At 44.2% G+C, this 24,095-nt stretch overlaps 2 protein-coding genes across 5 annotated transcripts; one reads left to right on the top strand and one right to left on the bottom strand.

The window, feature by feature from the left end:
- Window positions 1–9,440: 9,440 nt before the first annotated feature.
- On the bottom strand, window positions 9,441–10,449 carry LOC142934368 (8-oxo-dGDP phosphatase NUDT18-like). The gene is made up of 2 exons (XM_076078920.1): window positions 10,305–10,449; window positions 9,441–10,208 (listed from the first exon to the last, which is right to left on the bottom strand). Exons 1-2 carry the CDS (start codon window positions 10,432–10,434, stop codon window positions 9,820–9,822), a joined length of 519 nt encoding a protein of 172 aa, XP_075935035.1. The 5' UTR covers window positions 10,435–10,449; the 3' UTR covers window positions 9,441–9,819.
- A 1,047-nt stretch (window positions 10,450–11,496) lies between these two features.
- LOC142934364 (NLR family CARD domain-containing protein 3-like) lies at window positions 11,497–23,959 on the top strand. 4 transcript variants are annotated; one of them, XM_076078914.1, is made up of 10 exons: window positions 11,497–11,580; window positions 12,475–12,556; window positions 12,632–12,760; window positions 14,783–14,861; window positions 15,017–15,245; window positions 15,409–17,212; window positions 17,309–17,482; window positions 17,633–17,806; window positions 22,159–22,205; window positions 22,345–23,959. In XM_076078914.1, the coding sequence occupies exons 2-10, from the start codon at window positions 12,489–12,491 to the stop codon at window positions 22,956–22,958; spliced, it is 3,318 nt and encodes a 1,105-aa protein (XP_075935029.1). In that variant the 5' UTR covers window positions 11,497–11,580; window positions 12,475–12,488; the 3' UTR covers window positions 22,959–23,959. The 4 variants fall into 4 exon arrangements, with proteins under 4 accessions (XP_075935029.1, XP_075935028.1, XP_075935031.1 ...); XM_076078913.1 differs by lacking the exon at window positions 11,497–11,580 and adding an exon at window positions 11,588–12,075; XM_076078916.1 differs by lacking the exons at window positions 11,497–11,580; window positions 12,475–12,556 and adding an exon at window positions 13,347–14,286 and having other exon boundaries at window positions 12,760–13,236.
- The last annotated feature ends 136 nt before the right edge of the window (window positions 23,960–24,095 follow it).

The following is a 24,095-nucleotide window of genomic DNA, read 5'->3' as shown; positions in this document are numbered from 1 at the left end:
TGGTCTCTGAGGGAGTCTGTGTCGTCTCCAATATGAATATCACATGACTGATGAACAATGAGGGGGCGTGTCTACTGTTAAAACACTTCCTGGAAGTCTGTTCTCGTGCGTCCTCGCTCATGTCTCCTCAGAGATCCATCCTCTCTCCTCCCTCCTCTCTCCTCTCTCCTCAATCCTCCGAGCTAAGTAAGAGCTTTAAGTCAGCCGTCAATATGGAGGAGCAGAACAACTTCCGGTTCAAGCGAGGATCGAGGAAATGACAAATAAGAGACTTGGGATGTACCCAGGAAGTGTTTTAACAGAAGACACGCCCCCTCATTGTTCATCAGTCATGTGATTGGACGCTGCAGCCGATCGGACTGATGAGTTGTTCAACATGTAAACAGTGAAGACGGATCAGATTAAACTCTAGTTTATATTTGATTCGTTTATGATTCAACATCTGGTTTAAATAAATGTTCATTGTAGTCTGAACAACAAAAGGACCACAAACAACTTTCTACATTTATTAGAAAGATTTGTGTTTTCATGATCTGATGTTTCCCTCAATAACTTTTATTATGGAAACAATTAAAGTCAGAGAGCTTTTTACATCTTTTATCATCATTTCATTCAGTCACGTGAGGATCATTCCTGAGTGTTTGATGAGTTTCATCATTTAAGTTTAACCTGAAACATGGAGCCTAATACAATAACTCCAGTGTTCAAGAGAAACTATCATCATATTCTGAGTTATTTAATATCGACGTCACAATCTGCATTTATATAAATACAGAGGCAAATAGTTCATAAATATGACAAACGCATTCTCCCGTTAGAAATCAGTCCTACGCTTATTAACAGGACACAGAACACAGTATAAATACCACAGACTGTGTATAAATACCACAGACTGTGTATAAATACTCAATGCAGTTTGTTAGAGAGGTAACAGGCTTCAGAGAGGAAACACCTCTACAGTGATGACTACTGTGTGTCTGTAGTTGCCCTCACATCTCATGTGATGAAGGTGCTGGAGAGGCTGGTCTTGGCCCACCTCCGACCACAGGTGAGATCCTCACTGGACCCTCTGCAGTTTGCGTACCAGCCTCATGTGGGGGAGGACGACGCCATCATCTACCTGCTGCAGCGAGCTCAGTCTCACCTGGATGAACCGGTGGCTCTGTGAGAATCACTTTCTTTGACTTCAGTGCATTCAACACCATCCATTCACTGCTGCTGAGTGAGAAGCTGTGGGTGGTGGGGGTTAAAGCGTCCACCGTCTCCTGGATCACTGACTACCTCACAGGCAGACCACAGTTTGTCCCACTGGGCCGAGTGCTGTCTGATACGGTGGTCAGTGATACTGGAGCCCCACAGGGAACTGTTCTGTCTCCCTTCCTGTTCACCTTGTACACCACTGACTTCCAGTACAACTCAGGGTCATGCCATCTGCAGAAGTTCTCTGATGGCTCTGCAGTGGTCGGGTGTATAAGGGACGGACGGGAGGAGGAGTACAGGGCAGTAGTGGAGGACTTTGTGGAGTGGGCCGGTAGAAATCACCTGCGTCTGAACGTGGCCAAGACCAGAGAGATGGTGGTCGACTTCAGGAGGAAGACGACGGCTCCACAACCGCTGAGAGTTCATGGAGAGGATGTGGACATGGTGGAGGAGTACAAGTTCCTGGGTGTCTCCATTGACAGCAGGCTGAACTGGAAGACCAACATCAAAGCTGTGTACAAGAAGGGGAGGAGTCGACTCTTCTTCTTGAAGAAACTTGGATCCTTCAACGTGTGCAGCAAGATGCTGGAGATGTTCTACCAGTCTGTTGTGGTCAGTGCACTGTACTTCTGTAGTCTGCTGGGGGAGCAGCATTGGAGCCGGAGACACCAACAGACTTAATAAACTGATTAAGAAGGCCGGCTCCATCATTGGCTGCAAACAAGACTATCTGGAAGAGGTGGTGGAGAGGAGGACTCTGAAGAACTATTATCCATGTTGGATAACCAGGACCACCCTCTGCACCACCTCCTGCAGGGACAGACTGATCCAGATGTGATCATCAGCACCGTCATCAGAAACAGACGTCGCTTCACGTGACGCAACTGAGGAAAGGACGTCTCATGTCTCTTAAAACATATTTCCTCGTTTCCTCTCTCCTCGCATGGTTTCCTCCATGCATCCCTGGTGGGAGGGACTAAGACGCAAGGAAAGGACGCAAGTGAGGGAAACGGGGATGCAATTAAGAGACTTGAGAAGTACCCCTCGTTTCCTCTCTCCTTGCATGACGGCCCCTCCCTTCCTGTTTCCTTTAGTTTCACTTCTGGAGCTCGTGGTGTCGCAGCTTCTTCTCCTCTGCTTCTAAAGGTTAGTGAGCGACTCTTTTCACTGAGGGACTCTCGGAGGACTCTTTGGTCCTTCAGGTCCAGCAGAAACTAGTTCGACTGGACTTCAGAGGACCAGTGAAGAAGAACAGAGCAACACGTCACAAAGTCTTCAGTGCGCGTGTCGCTCCTTCTTTCCTCGTGAAGGAACCAAAGTCACGTTTGACTTCAGTCTCGCGAGAAGTTACAGAAATACTTGATGTTTTTCTTCAGTCAGCTGAACACAAATGGATTTAAAGTGAAGTTTAGTCTGTGCAGTATGACGTCATCGTCCGCCCTAAAGCTACCGCACATCACTCCAAGGAGTGATGTGTGTGTGTGTGTATATATATATGTATATGTGTGTGTGTATGTATGTGTGTGTGTGTGTGTGTGTATTGAACTATATTAGTTCAGAAAATAAAAATAATGCTGAAACAATACAAGAAAAATAGAACTTTATTCCCAGTCAGAGGAAAATACAATCACATCATTAAACGTGTATGATTTCTATATTTACAGAGTCACAGTCATTCACATCTCTGTAACAGTCTGCTGTGTGAAGCTCACAGTGGAAAAGTTCTGCCAACAACAAGTTTTTAAAGCTACTACGTGAGTTTTAGAATTACATTACTGCGCCATCCGCTGGTCGAATAAAGAATGACACCGTGGAAGGCGGCCGTACAGGCTGCTGGGACTGTCTGATGATTGTCAAACACATAAAGTTAATAAACATAGTCACTTTAATAAACGTCCTTCTCATATATCATTCACTGTCAGTAACAATATGGTGGAGACACTGACCATGGTGTGTTCAAGGATGCTCCGAAAAACAAGTGTCGGTTTCTGAACAACTGTTTAGTGCTGCGAACACAACCTCGATCCCAGAAGTGAGTTCAGTGTGACCGAAGAACAGCCGAGGTCAAAAAACCTTCACCGGTTTAAAAGTAAATACAGCGACATGAGCGGAAAATATAAAGTAGCGTTACTGCCTCCTTAAAGAGATCACCTGATGTCAGAGCCTTCAAAATACTGCTGTTTCTACTCCATTTACATCAAGCAGATGCAGTACTATTGTAATACTGTTGTATTTAAAATGATACCAGAGAGTTTGGTATTTTTGTTTTTGATTTTGCTGACCTCCAGTGATGTAGAAGTGTACCTCAGGGCGTGTCAGTACACTGTGACATCACTGCTGGGGGTGTGGCTACAGGTGAAACACTGCGCTCTTTAACGGTTTGTTTTGTGTATGTAATTTTCAAGTCCTTTGTGTTAATGCATTAACACATCTCAGTTCATAACCTCTGCCACAATAAACTACATATTTACAGAACTGTGAACGGCACATTATACTGGTCTCCAGTACATTCAGGCAGCTTCGTCCAGCAGTCTCTGCAGGTTCTTCTGCACCTGAAAGGACAGACGTGGTGCGTTAATGTTACTGCTGCTGTATGACATCAATCAATCAATCAAGTGTTATTCACATATCACCTTTAAAACAAATAGTATGCAATTCAAAGTGCTTTACAAATGATTGACAAGATGAAAATGAGAAGAAAATGCACATCAAATAAAGTTAAGAAAATTGATCGTGGTGAAACAGTAAAAAAGTTAAATTAGAGCAAAATAAAAGAAGAAATAAAATGTATATAAATACTAAAAACCCTAGCATAGAAACACATACGATAATTAGACGTAATAATAATGAGCAATAATAATAAAAATGCCCACATGCACATTGCTATGATATATTTCGTTAATGTATGTTTTTAAAGCTCCTGTAATCTGGTTTAATGTCCGGCACTGGAGATGGGAGGCAAATAGCCTAGCTTAGCATAAAGACTGGCAGCAGGGGGAAACTGTTATCATGGCTCTGTTCAAAGACAACTTGTGGTTTTAGGGGGACTATTTCTTGACAAAAAAAAAAAAACTGTGTATACAAACTTCTGTGCTATAGTGCAGGGACGGAGTACAGTTTTTTTTTAATATAAATTATATTTCTAGATTTTAAATACAACACAAAAACATCATCAGCATCAACAGTGTTATTCCAGACAACAGAAATGGACGTTTTTAGGGAATATTCAAAATCATAGTCATAATGGAAGTACATCAACATATAGAAAGTTAAGTACAGATATTGGACAACAGGAATAAATAAATAATGACAAAAAAAACATGAATCTAAATGTACAGTCCAACATACGTAGGTTTTGATCCAAACCTGGCAACCTCACTGTGACGATCAGACATGACTCACAACAATCACGTCCAATCATTATCTATATTCATATTTATTTTCATGTGCACATGAAGAAACAAAGGAGGTCCAGGTGTTTGTTAGTGAGCTGTGCTGTTGCTGGGTGTTGTTTATTTCTGCACTTTATGCTAAGCTAAGCTAAGCACGCCCTGACTCCAGATCTGTACGAAACACATATCAATCTTCCATCTCACTCATAAGCATCATATACAAATATTGAACTATTTCTCCATGACATAAAAGTATTAGTTGTGTTTATGTTCTGTATTTATTAATCTATAGAATGCTTCTTCTTTTCGTCTCACTTGTGATTTGTCCCGGTCCACTCAGTTTATTTATAATATTTCTATAATCTTTTATATTTTTTTATGGATTACAAAGGAACTCTCCAGACTTGCCGTCCTCCCTCCGTCCACCAGAGGGCCTCAGACTTTCCCACCAGACTCCCTCATCCACCTGCTCACCTGTTCCTCATTTCCCAAATCACACCCTCAGTATTTATAAGAGCCCGTCTCACCTGCTGCTGGCCGCATTCTCAGTGATGCTTCTACCTTCACCTCCGCTTGACCAGGCGCCCACTCTTTAAACTGTAATATTTGCAGCAGGTTCAGGATCTAGAGGTGGACTAGTCGGTGACATTCTGTCAGCTGCTGCTGTCTGTCAGCGAGGAGACGAGCGTCGGCCTGAAACGTTAATGACGAGCTCTCCTTACAGACCGACGGATCTCTGACTATAAATGTTTGATTAACGCCGACGAGCGTCCGGTTACGTTCTGTTTCTGTTCCTCACGCACGAAGAGAAACATCCTGAGCACCAGCGTCCTGTTCAATCTGAGGAGATGAGTTCATCGAGTAGGAAACACAGGCGACTAAAGGATACTCTGACATAATGGTGTTATGTCAAACAACAACTATCATTTCTTTGGTAATAGACAATGAATGGATTTTGGCAGCTGAGTATTTGATATTTACAGACTTTTTACTTTTTGCAGAAATCTTTGTAAACTGATTGAAAAGCCTTTTTGCTTGAATTAAACCTCGGAGACGGACGGACTGACTGACTGACTGACTGACTGACTGACTGACTGACTGACTGACGGACGGACTGACGGACGGACGGACGGACGGACGGACGGACGGACGGACGGACGGACGGACGGACGGACGGACTGACTGACTGACTGACTGACTGACTGACTGACTGACTGACTGACTGACTGACTGACTGACTGACTGACTGACTGACTGACTGACTGACTGACTGACTGACTGACTGACTGACTGACTGACTGACTGACTGACTGACTGACTGACTGACGGACTGACGGACCTTCTCCAGCTTCATCAGGTTGATGGTCAGAAGTTCAGAGAAGAGCTCCGTGTTCACGTCGCTCCTCGTCACAAAGTCGTGTCTGGGGAACAAAAAGACAAACAAAGCTCATTTTTAAATATTGAAAAAGAGCAAAATCTCAAAGCCGCAGTCCACAAACCAATGACGTCACGGTGATACGTTAATTTCTTATTCACAGTATATGGTTCATAATCATATTTTAGTCTTATCTATATACAGGCTCACTATGAATATGTTCCTCCTCCTTCTGCTGCTCTTCAGTCTCTCTCTCTGGGACAACCTTCTCAACCTTCTCAACCTTCTCAACCTTGGAGACCGAAGTTTGGGAAGTTTGAAACTACTTCTAAAGTTGTGTCGATATGAAAGTGTGAACAGGTTGGCAGCTGAAGTGTTTCAACTAGTAAAACATATGAATAATCATATTTTCTCAGGCTCTGTCCATTATATTTCTAAGTAAAAGTTTTTTAAACTTTTCTGTCTCCGCCGGGCTGTGACTCACTCCTGGTGGGTGAAGTCGGTGATGGAGCCGAGCGTCGTCAGCCTCTCCTCCAATGAGATGATCTTAAGAGCCAAGTAACAAGAGGACAAGAGCAGGACACACACTCTGAGACCACACACACACACACACACACACACACACACACACACACACACACACACGCACACACACACACACACGCGCACGCACGCACGCACGCACACACACACACACACAAACACACACACAGATGATCAATCTCTAGATGAGTGAGATAAAGTTGTTCAGAAAACAAAAATGAAATAAAGTCAATCCATGAATGAAGATGGAGTTAGTTAATGAATGCATTAATACATGAATAAACAGCTTCATTAGTGGATCATTGTGGCACGAATGTGAAGAATGTTTCATGAATAAATGAATGAATAAATAAACAGCTGTATGAACGAGTGGAGATGAATAAATACATGACAACTCTCTATGAATGAATGAATAGATGGATGCATGGATGAACGAATGAACTCACAGTAACAGGTAGACAAACAGCAGAGTGTTGAGAGAACCTGGTCTCAGAGTCCGGCCGTTGATCACCAGCTGTGATCCTGCAGACAGAGAGAAGAACCGCCGTGTTAAACTCACTAACATGTTTCATTGATCTGAGGTTTAAGTCACCAATTCATCACAAAGTTGAATTTGATGGCATTGTGTACTTTTTTCACCTTAATATTAATATTAACTTAATTAACTCATAATTAACTCATTATGCATAGTACTAATAATAGATCCATAAGGACAGTAAATAACGTAGGATATCAGAAACAAACTGTTCTTAAAGTCAAATGAATTGAAATTCGGGGATCTGGTGGAATTCAAGAGTGAACTAATCTACTAATTTACTTCCTGGCAACAAACAAAACCAGTTAAAAACAAACTTGATGAAGTCGGACGTGTTCTTTGTGCTCAAAGTTGAATGTTGTAAATGAGGTTCATCAGTCCAGTGCTGCATAACTAAACTAAAGACTAAAGAAGGTTTTTAACAACGTTGGAGGATTACAGACATTCGTACCAGCGTGGTGTTTGTCCTGCTGCTTGTTGTCTGAGCTCTGCTGGTGCTGCTTCTGGTTCTGGTTCTGGTTCTTCACTTTGTGCTGAAGGTCTGGATGCTCGGGCGGAGCTGCACTGCTCGTGTGCTTCAACGCATCCAGAAACGGAGGAACAGGGAACTCTGCAGAGAGACAGGACGCTGTGTGAAGAGGAGGAATTAAATAAAGATCAACTTCCAGCAGCAAAGGTTCTGCTGCTGGAATACAAACGTTGCTCCTTTAGTGAAAAGCTGTTGTCATGTTTGTGGATCTCCAGACGTACGAGCTCATCATGTGATGTGCTACGCTGCAGCTGATTGGTTGGCGGGTCGGTGGTACCTGCTATCTTGTCGGAGTCCGAGCTGCTGCTCTCCTCCACCTCCTGAGAAACATCCTGAGCACCAGCGTCCTGTAACGCGAGCCTGTCGCCGGCGACTGAAAGTGACGTCAGAATTCAAATTACCGTAACTCCTCAACCATTTGCGCAATCGACGTAGTTTCAACGGATTCTGAAACCTGAGAAGCGGAGCTTTCCAGTGATTACGGTAATGGAGAAACCAGGGGCGCGAGAAGGCTGTGGGGGATGGGTGTAAAGTGAACAGAGCAGGAAGGAGAGCAGCTCCGAGTGAGTACAACTTTGACTATCGAAGTGTTTTTGCGGTGTTTCAGAGGTGTTTTAGTGGTGTTTCTTCATAAATTATATTGTAGTGTTGTAAATAATAGTATTAGTGTTTCTGAGAGTTTTTGAGTTTGTTTTTTTGCCGGCTTTTTGGCCACCATGTCGAGGAGTCCACGAGGAAGAGGAGAGTCCCCTCGAGACGTTTGGAGGAGGATGAACACTAGGAGACAGGAGGAATGTCGCCGTCTCAACCACAGTAAGTAATTCAGTTTGTATACTCTGGATATTTATTCCCAGCTTTATTACAATGATGTTTTTCAATATCTAGTGTATATATCCAAGAGGAAACAGTGCACTCTCTGCCATAAAGGCCTGGATGTGTGAGGAGTGCAAGGTTGGGCTCTGTCTTCAGCTGGAGAGGACACAGGGACTACCCCTGCTGCTAAAAGTTGCCTAGACATGGACAAATATAACAGCCTGTAGCATGGACACTGAAGGCTCTCGGCAAACACAACTGTTTGAGAATATGTAAAATAGGTTGAATTTCATTTTTGTAATCTCAAAAGTTTTCAATCTCAAAATTTACAATTGTTTATAAAGAGAAACTGATGAAAATTCAAATCAGTTTATTTACCTTTTTGTTATTACACACTTGTTTTAAGCATTTATAACCTATAATAATGACAATAATTTTCAAAAAGGACATTATCTAACATATTTATTGAAGAAAAAAGACAAACGACCAGGCGGACCTTCATAACTACTGTGTGCATAGGATTAATAACTCTGGACCTGAAACTGGACTGAAACGGGAAGCTGGTTCCACAAAAGAGGAGCAATAGACTCACCTTCTTCTTTCCGTCTCTGCAGGCTGTAAATAAAGACAAAGACATAAAACGTGTCCTTCCTCTGTGTCTCCAGGCTGAGGGACGAGTGGACGATCCGTCTGGACAACAGAACCAAACACCTGAAGAAACTCGACGACAACGTCAGGAAGGTCCAAGTGGAGTCAGCTGACCAGACATGAGGTCCAACATGTGAACTGTGACGTCATGATGTCATGATGTCAGGAGAAGAATAAAGGGAATAACAACTCTGACTCTTTCGTATCTAACGATGTAGAAATGAGTCTTTTGTTTGCAGGGATTATGAAACTAAAGGTATAAATAATATTTTTGCCAAACTTTGTAGGACCGTAGAGATGGATATTATAAATACTGAGGTCATGAACTCAAAGCCCTTAATGCCACAAAACACTCTTAACAAATGTTCAACTCGACACAAAGAAAGAAAACAAACGTGAGAATCATTGTTTTCATTCATTTAATAGTTCGACACTGAACGTCTCAAGAGAGAAACATTCAGACGACGTAGACATGAACTAATCATTATAAACTCTGCTCTGCTTTTGTTTGTTTGGCATTAAATAAATATATACTTTGGTGAATCTGAATAAACCTTTAGAAGACCAAAGTCACACAACAACACTAACTAACTGGTGGAGGAGCAGTAGACCAGCAGCTCCTGTGTTCTAATCACTGTTTCTATGAACGGAGTCTGGTGTTCCTGTCTGTTTCTGCATACTCTCTCTACTGTAGGTCATGTGCTGAGTCTAGAGAAGTATCTCATAAAACCACACTTCTGTCCGGTCAGCATGTTCCTTTCACAATAAGAGTCCTGTTGTGTGGTCAGTACAGGCTGTGGACGGGTAAGATGGAGGTGTTTTTGGTCTTCTCCAGCAGTTTCTCTCTCAGAGTTTGTTTCTGGACTTGGTGCCAGACGTATCGAGGGTTTTCCACCGGTGGAGGTGTCCCCGTCCTCGTCCCCGTCCACTCCACCTTCTCCCCGTCCTCGTTGCGTCTGACGTGGTCGGGCACCAGCTTCACCAACGTGTTGAAGCACACGCCGTCCGTCTTCCCGTGCTGCCGCCCGTTGTGCTGCAGGCTGAAGGCGCCCAGCGTGTTGACGTCGTGGTCGTGGTACGCAGACGGCATGGCGTCCTGCACCACCATGTTGGCCGCCCACGTCACCGCGTGGGTCTTCACCGCCGCCGCCGTGGGGAGGTGGAGCACCGGGGCTGCAGGACAGAGGGGAGGAGGGGGTTTATACTATTATTATTATGTATATATACATTCATATATACATTTACAGAATAGTGTGGAATATCCGCTACCTTTGACGAGGAGGATCCAGATCTGCTCCTCGGCGCCGGTGCAGACCAGGACCAGTCTCTGGACCACGTGACGGCAGCTCAGGTCTACGGGTGACGGGATGCCAGGGATCCTGACGGTACCTGAACGCATCACAAGCAGACAGACATAGAAATGCTTTGTTCGCTGTAATAAGATGAGATAGAACTTTATTAAATGATATAATAAAATAGATTCTATATCTTTTTCACGGGACATTACAGTTTGTGTTTTTGTAGGAAAAGGACAGAGACACCTGACATCTTTAGCCTAGCATAGCATAAAGACTCTTAGAGCTTTAATGTCGTACTTGAGTCCACAGTCGATGAGACACAGGATGTCCCGTCCTCTCAGAGGGAGGACAGACTGTCTGTCCCACCATGAGGCCTGAAGAGACTCTTTATCTGCAGCCGACAGACTCTTCAGACTCCCTCCTGGAACAGAGACGATGTTCTACTTCATTAAAGTCTTGAAAAGGTGTCAAAAAAACACCTGCAGCTGCATCACAAACTCGGTTGTGTTTGATCTGTTACAGGTGCTGAGTGGAGGATCTTCAGCAGGCGAACAATTATAATAACAATAGGGTTTTTTTTCCCTTTTTTCCGCCAACAAAAAAAAATTTAAATCTTTTTTGTTTTTTTTTTCTTTTCTTTTTTTTTTTTGCTGCAGGAATGGGCTTCCATACTTATTTGATGTTGATGGTTCATTTGCAATTTACTGTAGTGGGACTGCTGCCACCTGGTGGTGGGACACAGGTATGGATGCTGGACTCAATAAGTCCACCAGGGACAGAGACCAGGGACAGAGACCAGGGACAGAGAACCAGGGACAGAGACCAGGGACAGAGACCAGGGACAGAGACCAGAGACATAAAGGGATGAGGGATTTATTTGACTTTGGTTCTCTCGCTTTGTCGTTTTTGGTTTAAAACGGAAAACACACAAAAACATGGTGTTTCTGAATTTCCGTTTAAAATGATAAAACAAAGTATCAAAACAATGATTATAATCTCTCATTTGTTTGCGTCATAAAACATTTCTAATAATAAAATGTTATAGATTTTATTTCTATATTTCTACACATCATTTCATATTCCCCCCCCCCCCCCTACGATTGATAAGGTTTGATATGAACTTCAACACAAAGCAACATGAGGAACTGGTTCCGGTGTCCTCGTGACGGCCCCTCCCTCCCTGTTTCCTCTTTACTTTCACTTCTGGAGCTCGTGATGTCGCAGCTTCTTCTTCTCTGCTTCTAAAGGTTAGTACACGACTGATTATTTAAAAAGGTGAATTCAGTTTGATTTGACTGTTCTAAAATAATTAGTGACGATCTGGAGGAAGCAGCTTCCTCTTTAACTTCATGTTGAAGCACAAACGTGATGATCCTCAAATAAATGAAGCTTTTACTGCTCAGTGACGTTTAGACGGAAACTCATTTTATGCGTGTAAGCGTCTGTCTGCACAAAGAAGCTGTTCAGCTGATATTAAACCGTTTTATAAGAAGATCAACCCAACAAATAATGATGGTGTTTTACGGTAAACGGTGAAATGAGTCAGTTCAAGGTGCCGGTTTCCCTTTGAGCCACCAGAGGGCGACAGCTCCACTAACAGCCTCATTGAGAGGAGACATCAGTGTGACTCCATCACAGAGAATCAGGACGTTGATGTGAAGGAGGAATGAGTGCTGATGTGCTGATCAATGATTGGACGGATGCTTCCAGCTCTGCTCTCACTGGTTCCTCTACACATGAAGGTACAAAGTGATGTGAATTCAGCAGCAGCTAACAAGGTCACATGACTGATTTTGGATTATTGGACGAGCTGCTTCCTGCTCTGACTGGATGTAGTAGACGTGGAAACAGAGGAACATTTCAAACGTTGAAGAGCTTTTCAAAGTCACTCAACTAGAAGTGAAAAGTGACGTCATCCCCAAAGAAAGGCCAATAAAAAGCCAGATGAAGAGTCTTCCTCTCGTCTTCAAACAAGCCAACAGACTGAAGAGCATTGTGAACGTCATCTCTTAGAGAGGACTCTGCAGCTCAGAGTGACAACAACATGGAAACTGTCCCATGAGTGTCTTTAGTATTGAGGTGAATGAGCTGTGTGTGTTTGTCATGATGAAGAGAAATAATGTTGTTGTGTTTGTGTGAAGGTGTGGACTCTGCTATGAATCAGTGTGAGGACAGAGAGGAGGGAGTCCCTCCCTCTAAGACCAGCCACACCAAAGCTCAGAGGTGAGATGACCATCTCTACCTGTCCATGACTCAAAGTCTTTCATTCACTGACTCTGGTTCTACACATGTGACCAGGATCCATCAGGGACCAGACTGTCCTGGACCTGGACCTGGACCTGAACCCAGCTGTGTGTCCATGAAGAGTGACCGGTCTATGGGTCAGCCTATATACTTCAAAGATGGACGCCACTCTGTTGATCAAAGGTGAGGATTTCAAACTGATGATGATGATGATGATGATGATGATAATAATAACTTTTTTTAAATAGCACTTTTCATAATAAACTTACAAAGTGCTGCACAATAAAACGTGAAAGCAAATAAGAAACACAATCAAACCGTGAAATAAGATTTAAATAAATAAATAAAATGCGTCAGATGTAAAATAAGTCAAACAGTAAAAGTGAGTCTTCAGAAGAGGTTTAAAGAGGAACCTGAACGTTCCGGCCTTAGATTAGCAGGAAGAGAGTTCCACAGCTGAGGGGCCGGACAGCAAAGGCCCGTTAGTACGGTGTGGTGTAGAACTATATGATGGTACGAGTGAGGGCTATAATACTGAAATAAGGAAATGTGAGGAGAGAAGGTTTGTCTTTGGAGTATTTATTCTCTGTGCAGAGAAGGTTCAATCATCCCACTGAGCTCCTGTGTGCAGTCTGAGGGATGAAGAGCCCCGTGTGCAGGTTTCTACATCTTATAAAGGACCAGTGCACAAGGGTGGGGGGGTAGGATGAGTCCTCACTAACACATCTGTTTCTGTTCCTGACCTAAACATTCTGTGGTAAACTGTCAGTTAAAAGGCTGTAAAGCCAGATACCACCGAGTGATCCGGGCGTTAGTAACCTTCATGCGGTGGAGCCACTGGAGCGGGGTGTGGTCTGAACAGAGGGTGAAAGAGCGTCCCAGGAGGTAATAGCGCAGGGAGCCGACCGCCCACCGGATGGCCAGGCACTCCTTTTCCACCGTGCTGTACCTGGCCTCCCTCTCGGATAGCTTCCGGCTGATGTAGAGGACCGGGCGGTCAACCCCCCGTACCTGCTGGAACAAAACGGCCCCCAGCCTTCTGTTCGATGCATCAGTCTGCAGAATGAAGAGAAATTAGGTGTATGAAGGAGTGGTTCCCCACAGAGGGCTTGTTTTACCTGCTCAAACGCCAACTGGCACTGCTCCGACCACTGGACCGGATCTGAGGCACCTTTCCGGGTCAGGTCGGTCAAGGGGCTGGTCAGATCTGCGAAGTTTGGGATGAACCGCCTGAAATAACCCGCCAGCCCCAAAAAACCCCTAACCTCTTTTTTTGTCTCGGGCGGCAGGCTGGCTGAGATAGCAGCAGTCTTGTCCACCTGAGGGCGCACGTGCCCGCCACCCAAGTGGTACCCCAGATACCGTACCTCCCTCCGTCCAACTGCACACTTCCCTGGGTTGGCGGTGAGCCCCGCCTGCCTCAGGGACTCCAGCACTGCGCCCAGCCGCTGCACGAGCGGAGTGGAATCTAAAATGTTTGTGCAGGAACTGTGAGACGTACCGAGGAGCTCCTCTGTGGAGAGGCCAAGTTGTTCATTGGTGTTAAAAGTTGTGCGTGATTCAGTGAAAGCAGAAGTTTAGGGGCGGGAGTGAAGCATTGTGGGGGTTTGTGATCAGGAGAGAGGAGTGGAACCTGGATAAGCACTGCCTTGTGATCACTTAGATTCACATCATCCACACAGAAACCAACCCAGAGCACAAGGTCTAAGGTGAGTCCTCTGTCATGCCTCGGTTGATTCACAAACTGTCTCAAACTAAAAGAATCTAAGAGTTTGATAAAGTCAGAGGTAAACGAGGAAGAGGAGCAGCAAACATGGATATGAAAATCACCAAGAATAAGAACTCTGTCATATTGTTCCATAATGAAAGATCAACAGTAAGATTAGTGGGTCTGTAAATACAACTAAGATATTCAAAGCAGGAGAAGCAGCCGATCCAGAGAGAGGAACGACTGAGAACATTTCTGTGAATCACAGCATGACTCAATAAGAGGTGCATTCCTCAGAGCTAGTCCAACATTCTGTGATCATAAAAAAGTCAACATTGTCGTGATAATTGGCAAAAATCATGCGATTAATCGCGATTCAAATTTTTTATCGTTGCCCAGCACTAATCATGACAGAACACAACATCTTTAACTGATTGTTGTATTTGTGTTCATGGTACAGACACAATGTGAGCTGATTGTTCATGATTCCTCCACAGAGAGGACCAGGAGAGCTCAGAGGTTCCCAGAGGTCAGTCTGCCCAGCAGCATCAAACACACCTGGACTCCATATTTATGGTCTGTACATGTACAACTACTGTTACATCTATTGTGTTCACAATCATCTCCATGCTGCACTTTGTAGACCAGTGGATCATCAGTCTGTCCAACATGGATCTGATGTTTGCTTCCATGGTTTTAGTTTGTGTCATTCATAGAATATTCTGTTCCAGCTGCTGGAGGAGAACATCGTCACTTTTGTGAAGAACGAGCTGAAGAAGATCCAGAAGGTTGTGAGTTCAGATTACCCAGAATGCTTAGAGAGTCAGAGGGAGGATGAGGAGGTGTTGGACGGTGAGGATGAAGAGCAGAGGAGGAGCAGCAGAGAGGCATTTGTGAAGATCACAATGAACTTCCTGAGGAGAATGAAGCAGGAGGAGCTGGCTGACTGTCTGCAGAGCAGTAAGAGGATTTCTCTAAAGATTTAACATGCTGGATAAATGGGACGTTTACTAACGTCTCAAGAGATGGACCAACATGTATTCATTGACTCATTCTTTGAGGAAAGGACATGTTGAAATCTATTCTTTGACTCTTTGATCTTCTTTGTTCTGTGTTCATTCAGGACGTCTTGCTGCAGATTGTCAGCGTGAACTCAAATCTAACCTGAAGAAGAAGTTCCAGTGTGTGTTTGAGGGGATCGCTAAAGCAGGAAACCCAACCCTTCTGAATCAGATCTACACAGAGCTCTACATCACAGAGGGAGGGACTGCAGAGGTCAATGATGAACATGAGGTCAGACAGATTGAAACAGCATCCAGGAAACCACACAGACCAGAAACAACCATCAGACAAGAAGACCTCTTTAAAGCCTCACCTGGAGGAGAGGAACCAATCAGAACAGTGATGACAAAGGGAGTGGCTGGCATTGGGAAAACAGTCTTAACACAGAAGTTCACTCTGGACTGGGCTGAAGACAAAGACCACCAGGACATACAGTTCACATTTCCATTCACTTTCAGAGAGCTGAATGTGCTGAAAGAGAAACAGTTCAGCTTGGTGGAACTTGTTCATCACTTCTTCAGTGAAACTAAAGAAGCAGGAATCTGCAGGTTTGAAGAGTTCCTGGTTCTGTTCATCTTTGACGGTCTGGATGAGTGTCGACTTCCTCTGGACTTCCACAACAATGAGGTCCTGACTGATGTTACAGAGTCCACCTCAGTGGATGTGCTGCTGACAAACCTCTTCAGGGGGAAACTGCTTCCCTCTGCTCGCCTCTGGATAACCACACGACCTGCAGCAGCCAATCAGATCCCTCCTGAGTGTGTTGACATGGTGACAGAGGTCAGAGGGTTCACTGACCCACAGAAGGAGGAGTACTTCAGGAAGAGATTCAGAGATGAGGAGCAGGCTAGAAGGATCATCTCCCACATCAAGACCTCACGAAGCCTCCACATCATGTGCCACATCCCAGTCTTCTGCTGGATCACTGCTGGAGTTCTGGAGGATGTGTTGAAGACCAGAGAGGGGGGAGAGCTGCCCAAGACCCTGACTGAGATGTACATCCACTTCCTGGTGGTTCAGTCCAAACTGAAGAAGGTCAAGTATGATGGAGGAGCTGAGACAGATCCACACTGGAGTTCAGAGAGTAGGAAGATGACTGAGTCTCTGGGAAAACTGGCTTTTGATCAGCTGCAGAAAGGCAACCTGATCTTCTATGAATCCGACCTGACAGAGTGTGGCATCGACATCAGAGCAGCCTCAGTGTACTCAGGAGTGTTCACACAGATATTTAGAGAGGAGAGAGGACTGTACCAGAATACTGTGTTCTGCTTCGTCCATCTGAGTGTTCAGGAGTTTCTGGCTGCTCTTCATGTCCATCTGACCTTCATCAACTCTGGAGTCAATCTGCTGTCAGAAGAACAAACAACCTCCCGTTGGTTTAAAGTCTTTAGAGGCAAACCTGAACTAACACATCTCTACCAGAGTGCTGTGGACAAGGCCTTACTGAGTCCAAATGGACACCTGGACTTGTTCCTGCGCTTCCTCCTGGGTCTTTCACTGGAGACCAATCAGACTCTCCTACAAGGTTTGCTGACACAGACAGGAAGTAGCTCACAGACCAATCAGGAAACAGTCCAGTACATCAAGAACAAGTTGGAGGATAATCTCTCTCCAGAGAAAAGCATCAATCTGTTCCACTGTCTGAATGAACTGAATGATGGTTCTCTAGTGGAGCAGATCCAACAGTCCCTGAGTTCAGGACGTCTCTCCACAGATAAACTGTCTCCTGCTCAGTGGTCAGCTCTGGTCTTCATCTTACTGTCATCAGAAAAAGATCTGGACGTGTTTGACCTGAAGAAATACTCTGCTTCAGAGGAGGCTCTTCTGAGGCTGCTGCCAGTGGTCAAAGCCTCCAACAAAGCTCTGTACGTACAGAGAGAGTTAGATTCATATATCATAACTTAAATACGCTGCTGTCTTTTCTACTTATTGTTTATTTTTCTTCATCATTGTCTCTTCAGACTGAGTGGCTGTAACCTCTCAGAGAGAAGCTGTGAAGCTCTGTCCTCAGTTCTCAGCTCCCAGTCCTCTAGTCTGAGAGAGATGGACCTGAGTAACAACAACCTGCAGGATTCAGGAGTGAAGATGCTGTCTGGAGGACTAAAGAGTCCACATTGTATACTGGAGACTCTCAGGTGACCCTGTGAATTACTTTTCTTGGACTAAGTACTAAGTTTAAAGTTTACACACAAACAGATTTGTGATGACAGTAATAAACGTAAACCTTCCAGCCCTCACAGTTCCCTCAGATCATGTGACATGTGTGTTGTTTTGTGTGTTTGCAGCCTGTCAGGCTGTCTGATCACAGAGGAAGGCTGTGCTTCTCTGGTCTCAGCTCTGAGCTCCAACCCCTCACATCTGAGAGAGCTGGACCTGAGCTACAATCACCCAGGAGACTCAGGAGTGAACCTGCTGTCTGATGGACTGAAGGATCCACACTGGAGACTGGAAACTCTCAGGTATGAGGAGGCCTGCTGCAGCCACAGACAATCAGTCTGATGGAGGAGGTAGAGCTGGAGACTTTTTCTCTGTCACACTGTCAGCCTGGTTAATATGACCCTGACCCACCAAGCTGACCTCAAACTACCAGAGACTCATCAGACTGTTTGTGTCCCACATCAGACCATCAATACAGACAGAAGTAGTCAGGGAACAGTAGCCAGGATGAGCCACAACAGGGAGGGAAGGTGATGAATCTGTTGTTTTTCTGGAGCGTTGTCTTGTTTCAACATTAGAAAATAGGACAGTGGTGTATCCTGACACGCTGACGGGCATCATGGTGGGTTGACATGAGTCAACGTCGTCACGCTGCAGGTTTGTGGGCTCATATCAAACAATAGTTGATGTGTTGATGCTCGTGTGTGTTGTCCTTCAGTCCAGACATTATTGTGAGAAGACAAACAGACAGAAACAATCTGTTTAAAGCGTCTTGATGAATCATCACAATAGGAATGTTTTCATGTTTTAAAGGAGTTCAGCTTTACCTGGTTGTGGTTTGTTTTGCACTGAGAGCCAGTTCCCTGGCTGATAAGAGTCGACTTGTTGAAACTACAGGTGACAGTCGGCCACAGACGCTCGGTGAAGAACCAACAGCTGGTTGTGGACATGGTGTGTCAGAGCCCAAAGAGGTTTATTGAGGACTGGACCAAAGTTCTAGGGGGACACAGGCAGTGCTCTGTGGCTGCAGACGGACTTGAACTGTAATATTTTCACCCCCAGATTACAGATAATAGAAACTGTTTTTAAAATATATTTTTTAATTTATTTATTTAAAAGGGACCATGTACAGTTTAAACATAAATGTCTCCATTCGATGCACTGTACCAGATTGTAGCTTAAGCTAATTTGCATCTGCAGTCCCTTGGCAGGTCAAACAAGGACAAGACAATAACACAGTAAAAGGAAAAGACATAATACAGAGATATACCATAAAAACATACAAGACACCCAATACAACGCTACACACAAATAGCACATCAAAAATGAATGTGTGTCAATAAAATCAAGTCAGAAAAGACCACAAGAATTGAGGTCAGTGTGTGCAGTGTTGTGCAGTTTTTAAAAGACTTTTGAAGTTGGCTTTAAAAGTGCTAATAGAGCTGCAGCTCCTCACACCTTCAGGCAGGCTGTTCCACTGCTGTGTTGCTGTTACAGAGAAGGCTGATTGACCAAAAGTAGTGCTGCGAAATGGTGTTGTACAGTCTCGTGTAGAGGATATTCTCGCTGATCTAATAGAAGTTGCTGAGCGAGTATATACAAAGTCACGGAGTGGAGGAGGGGCCAAACCATTTAAAAGTCTATAGACCAGGCACAAATTTGAGAACAATCTAAAGTTGTTAAAGCTCAGTAGATTGTGCTTCTCCAACACCCGACAATGGTGAAAGTGCAACGGCCTTTTGTCCAGAATTTTTATTGTTTGCTTCTATAAAGACTCGAGAGGTTTCACCAGCCTGCCCCCAACATGTAATGCAGTAGGACATATGAGAAAAGATCATGGCATGCATGAATATCTTTGCTGCATTTGGAGAGAGACAGTTTCTGATGTGTCTAAAATTTGCTAGGTTGTATTTTATGGGTTTAACCATTTTTCTTAAATGTCAAATTTATTTATTTTGTTCTAGATGAAATTTCTCAGTGATCAATTTTTGTTTTTTCCTCTTTGATTTATCCCCCAGTTCACATTAAAATCACCCATGAGAATTTATTCTTTGTTGCACTCTTTTAAGACTTCTGTCAGTTGATCATAGAAGGTGTCATCTGCAGAAGGGGGCCTATAGATACCTAAAATGTTAAAAGACATTTTCTGGGACAAGATTATTTTTAACCCGACATATTCTAACCTGTTGTCCGCTTTGAAAACCACACGCTCACATTTTATGTCGTCCTTCACATAGAAAAGCACCCCTCCTCCCCTTCCAACAGTTCTATCCCGTCTAAAACATTGATAGCCGGGCACCGTGAAAACACTCGCGGGAGTAGACGGTTTCAACCACGTTTCAGTCAGACAGAGAAAGTCCAGATTTGAATCAGACATGAGATGAATTAGCTGATTGCTCTTTGCCGCAATACTTCTGATGTTGAAGTGGCCACCAAATAGCCCCCTAGGTTTCAGCTTCGTGTCCCATAAGACTTTCGCATGATTGACAGTTTGAAAAGTTTTGAACAAGCTCTGCCTCCTTACTGCAGGGTTGGACACACAGCGGTGTCTCTTGCTGAGTTTGTGAGAGATCCCAAGGACATATCTAGGTCTCCACAGTCCAGCAGCGAAAAGTTATCCATTACGACATCATGCCCGGTGTAAGAGCCAGAAGCTTATATATTAGTTCATTGGAATTTCCGGAATATTAATAATTTATGTTAATGATTGACGCTCCCTTTTTTCTTGATTTAATGACGTCATGACGGCAGCTGGTGCAAAACCCAAAGAGCTGCATTAGACACGGGAGCATATAGTTTTTCTACCGTGTGACAGTATATATTATTTGTGTATTTAGTTAACGCTTTGTTGTGTAAAATAAAGACAAGACGAAAAGACTTAAACGATCTCCTGTCATTCGCGTAAGGAAATGAAGTCACTGTGTCTGCAGCTCATTTGCGGCTTGATAACGAACATCACCGACTGAACGCCGCTACACCCGGTGTTAAGAAAGTTCAGTCTAAGGGAGAAGCCTGACTCCGAAAGACCAGGCTCACTTACTGACATCGGGGTAGTCCCGGCCACACTCGGGCATAGATCAGCACCGAAGTTCTGCGGCGTTCCTGGAGTCACTGGTCCAGGATTTAGCTGTACATCACCGGAGAGCAGGAGCAGCATGAATAGGAGACCTGTTATCCTCCGGGACGGGGCGGCCGATGACCGGTCCGCTGTACCGGTGATTCGCTCCTGTACATGGGCACGTCCGTGCCGCAGGACAGACGAATATATTGAAAAATCGCGCAGTAAATTGTGGTATAAACTCACTGGAAGAGCGTCGACTGGCCCTGAGTCAGCGTTTTTCCCAAGCTCAGCCGCCAGGAGTGCGCGGTGGTCCAGCTGATTTCTATCAGCCTTAATCATTCTGGCCAGACAGACGCGAACAGGCATTACCGCAAATAAAAGCAGTAGTAGTCCAAAAAGCACACCATGAAACATAACCAAGATATTGTTGCTGTTGAGGAACTGCTTTGCACTTGACGCAGTCTTTGAAAAACATGTCCTATGATACGATAAACGGCCTCCTCGATGCAACAGGACACGCGGAGTCGCAGGACCTGCCAATCTGCAACTCCACGATGCCGCTATTGCGCCGTTGCTAGGAGACGGGATGTGAACAGCTTTGTACATCCAACCATCCCCCCCGACCTCCTCCATCAGAGGGTTTGTGGCGCTGTAGTGATTTCAGGATACTTCCTCCTTTACTTCTGAGAGACAACAGTCATTATTACACAAACACAAGAGGTCGCTTGTCAGGACCAAAACATCAACAATCAATACTTCTATATTGACAACGGATCAGCTGACTCTGTGTGATGGTGAAGAGTCGTGTGGTGGTGATGAACCCACAGAGAACTGTCTCCATCTCTGCAGCTCTACACAGCGTTTTAGCCTCTTTTAGCTCCTAGTTTTGGTTCTGCAGCACATTTCCTGTTTGGTTGAGTCTCAGTGTTTCCAGCAGCAGCTGTTTTCATCCAACAAGCTGTGATGAAGCCACTGTTCACTACCTGCTCAGCAGCAAACAGCAGACAGACTCAGTTAGAGACGAGCTGGTGAACATAGTGGAGCATTTAGCAGCTAAAGAGACAGATGTTTCCCTCAGGAGGTGCTGGAGACCAAACACAGAGCTACAAGAGAGAGAGTAGTGGACTTCCATTCATCAGGAGACACAAAGACAAAGACTCCTGATGAGTCATCATGTTGATGTGTAACTGCTGGATGTGGAAGCAGCTGTTGATATCATGTGAGACACAACTACTTTATAAGCTGATAAGATGTCACATGTTGTGTTCACAGCTTGTTTTCACTGAACCACAAGTGGACAAAGGAATCAATAGATGCAGGTTTAAACATGTGATTCACTGACTGACTGTAGAGGAAACTGAGTGTGAAATGGATGATGATGGTCAATATAATACTGATAATAATACATCATGAATAAGTGAACATAATGAGCTGTCGTCATGGGCCAATCAGAAGAAGCTCCAGTGAAGTCAAAGAGTATGAGCTGATGAATAATAAGTGCTCCATGTGAACATGAATAACAAAGCTCTGTGTGTGTGAGAGCGATGTAATGTCCATGTCTCCATGCTGCTCTGACCCCCCTCCTCCTTTCAGGGCGGAGCCTGCTGGAGTCCGATGGTCCAGACCAGGTCTGAGGAAGTGTAAGTGTGCTTTGAGTTTGATTCATGGCAACAAAGCATCTTCAAACTGTGACATCACTCATTCACATCTCTGATGTCATCATCAAACACATGATAGATTAATAACTGCAGCTGTATTGTGTCTTGTTCTCTCCATCAGATTCCTGTGAACTCACACTCGACACAAACACAGTGAACAGAAAACTCAAACTGTCTGACAACAACAGGGAGGTGACATATGTGGAGGAGGTTCAGTCATATCCTGATCATCCAGACAGGTTTAACTACTGGCCTCAGCTGCTGTGTAGAACTGGTCTGACTGGTCGCTGTTACTGGGAGGTCGAGTGGAGAGGAGGAGTTGATATATCAGTGAGTTACAGAGGAATCAGAAGGAAAGGAGACAGTGAAGACTGTGTGTTTGGAGAGAATGATCAGTCCTGGAGTCTGTGGTGTGATGATGATGGTTACTATGTCCGTCACAATAAGACAAGAACATCCCTCTCCTCCTCCTCCTCCTCCTCCCTCCCCTCTGGTAGAGTAGCAGTGTATGTGGACTGTCCTGCTGGCTCTCTGTCCTTCTACAGAGTCTCCTCTGACACACTGATCCACCTCCACACTGTCAACACCACATTCACTGAACCTCTTTATCCTGGCTTTGGGTTCTGGTCCAGGTTCTGGTCCAGGTCCTGGTGTCCTTCCTCAGTGTCTCTGTGTTCTCTGGAGGAGGGAGAGTCTCCTCCTGCTAGAGGAACCTCCTCTCTGCTGACCAGATAGTTCAGTGTGTACAGGATCACACACAGCTGATGTGAGTTGGTACCAACCTGATCTCTCAGTGGTTGTAGATGCAGTTGGAGCAGGTGAGGGGTACCTGAGCTGGTCTGGACTCTGGGGGGTTGAGAGCTCTCTGGGACTTGTGGTGTTGCAGATGGATGTGTGAAAGAGCTGAGCGAGGTCCATGTAATGACCTGAAATGATGTGTTGTCTGAGAGAAGCTGTGAAACATCTTTGACTTTGTGTAGAAAACTGAACTTTGTTGTCTTGAAACATTTGTTTGTGTTCAGAAAAACCTCCGAATGTCAAACAAGAGTCTTTCTGGATCAAATTCAGCATCTGTGGAACAAGAACCACAAGTTGTGAAGAGTTGTTTTGATTTGAACAAACTAAATTCATCTTCTTTGATCATCGTGTAACAAATGAACAAACTTAGAGAAGTGACGTTGAGATCAAAAGAAATCAAAGTTTTGGATGATTCTAGATAATAAAGCACATAAACATCACGTCAAAGCAGAAATGTCCAAATCCATCAGAACACTATCACATGAAGGATTAGTTCAATGCAGCGTCGTTCTTCACGTGGTGTTGTTCACTTTGACTTCATTCATCACTGACTGTGTGCTAGTTTGATGAAACTCATAGAAACAAATCAAAAGAGACAAAAGAAGTTTGAACCAAACTACTGATCAAGAACCAACTCAGCTGTTGATTCAATGAAGATATATTATAATGCAGAATGTGTCATGATTTAACTTTTCATTCTTTGGTTTGTATTCTTACTGATCATGTGTTCATTTAATGATGATCATGTTTCACTGATCTTCATTCATGTGTTCATGTGTGATGTGTGACGAGGCTTATTGGTGATCTGAACTTTTGAGGTTTTTCACATTTTATCTTTTATTGTCTTTACTTTTTGCATCATCTGTTTCTGTAACCTTTAATCTTTTTATTGTATAAACCAAATAAAACTGGTTTGTATTTTGTACATTCCAACCAAAGTGCAGTGTTGCTGGTCTCTGAGGGAGTCTGCGTAGTCTCCATGAGGTCAGAGAGCTCTTCTCCTGAGAGGCTCACAGCACTGAATGATTGAGATGATATCAAGGGGACATTTTTTTGCTATAGCAGCAATTATGA

The sequence above is a fragment of the Anarhichas minor genome, unplaced genomic scaffold (genome assembly GCF_050575085.1).
Source record: "Anarhichas minor isolate MPS153535 unplaced genomic scaffold, ASM5057508v1 ptg000068l, whole genome shotgun sequence".
NCBI lineage: Eukaryota > Metazoa > Chordata > Actinopteri > Perciformes > Anarhichadidae > Anarhichas > Anarhichas minor.
The sequence above is the reverse complement of the archived record's forward strand: the minus strand, read 5'-3'. Positions and strand labels throughout refer to the sequence as shown.

Bases quoted from the DNA above. Each gene is read 5' to 3' on its own strand.
- LOC142934368 (XM_076078920.1), bottom strand. From the start codon at position 10,434: ATGCGTTCAGGTACCGTCAGGATCCCTGGCATCCCGTCACCCGTAGAC. The intron at 10,209-10,304 runs GTAGCGGATATT...TCTGTCCTGCAG, and splicing joins CTGGATCCTCCTCGTCAAAG to CCCCGGTGCTCCACCTCCCC.
- LOC142934364 (XM_076078913.1), top strand. From the start codon at position 12,000: ATGAGTGCTGATGTGCTGATCAATGATTGGACGGATGCTTCCAGCTCT. The intron at 17,807-22,158 runs GTATGAGGAGGC...TCCTCCTTTCAG, and splicing joins TGGAGACTGGAAACTCTCAG to GGCGGAGCCTGCTGGAGTCC. The intron at 22,206-22,344 runs GTAAGTGTGCTT...TCTCTCCATCAG, and splicing joins CAGACCAGGTCTGAGGAAGT to ATTCCTGTGAACTCACACTC.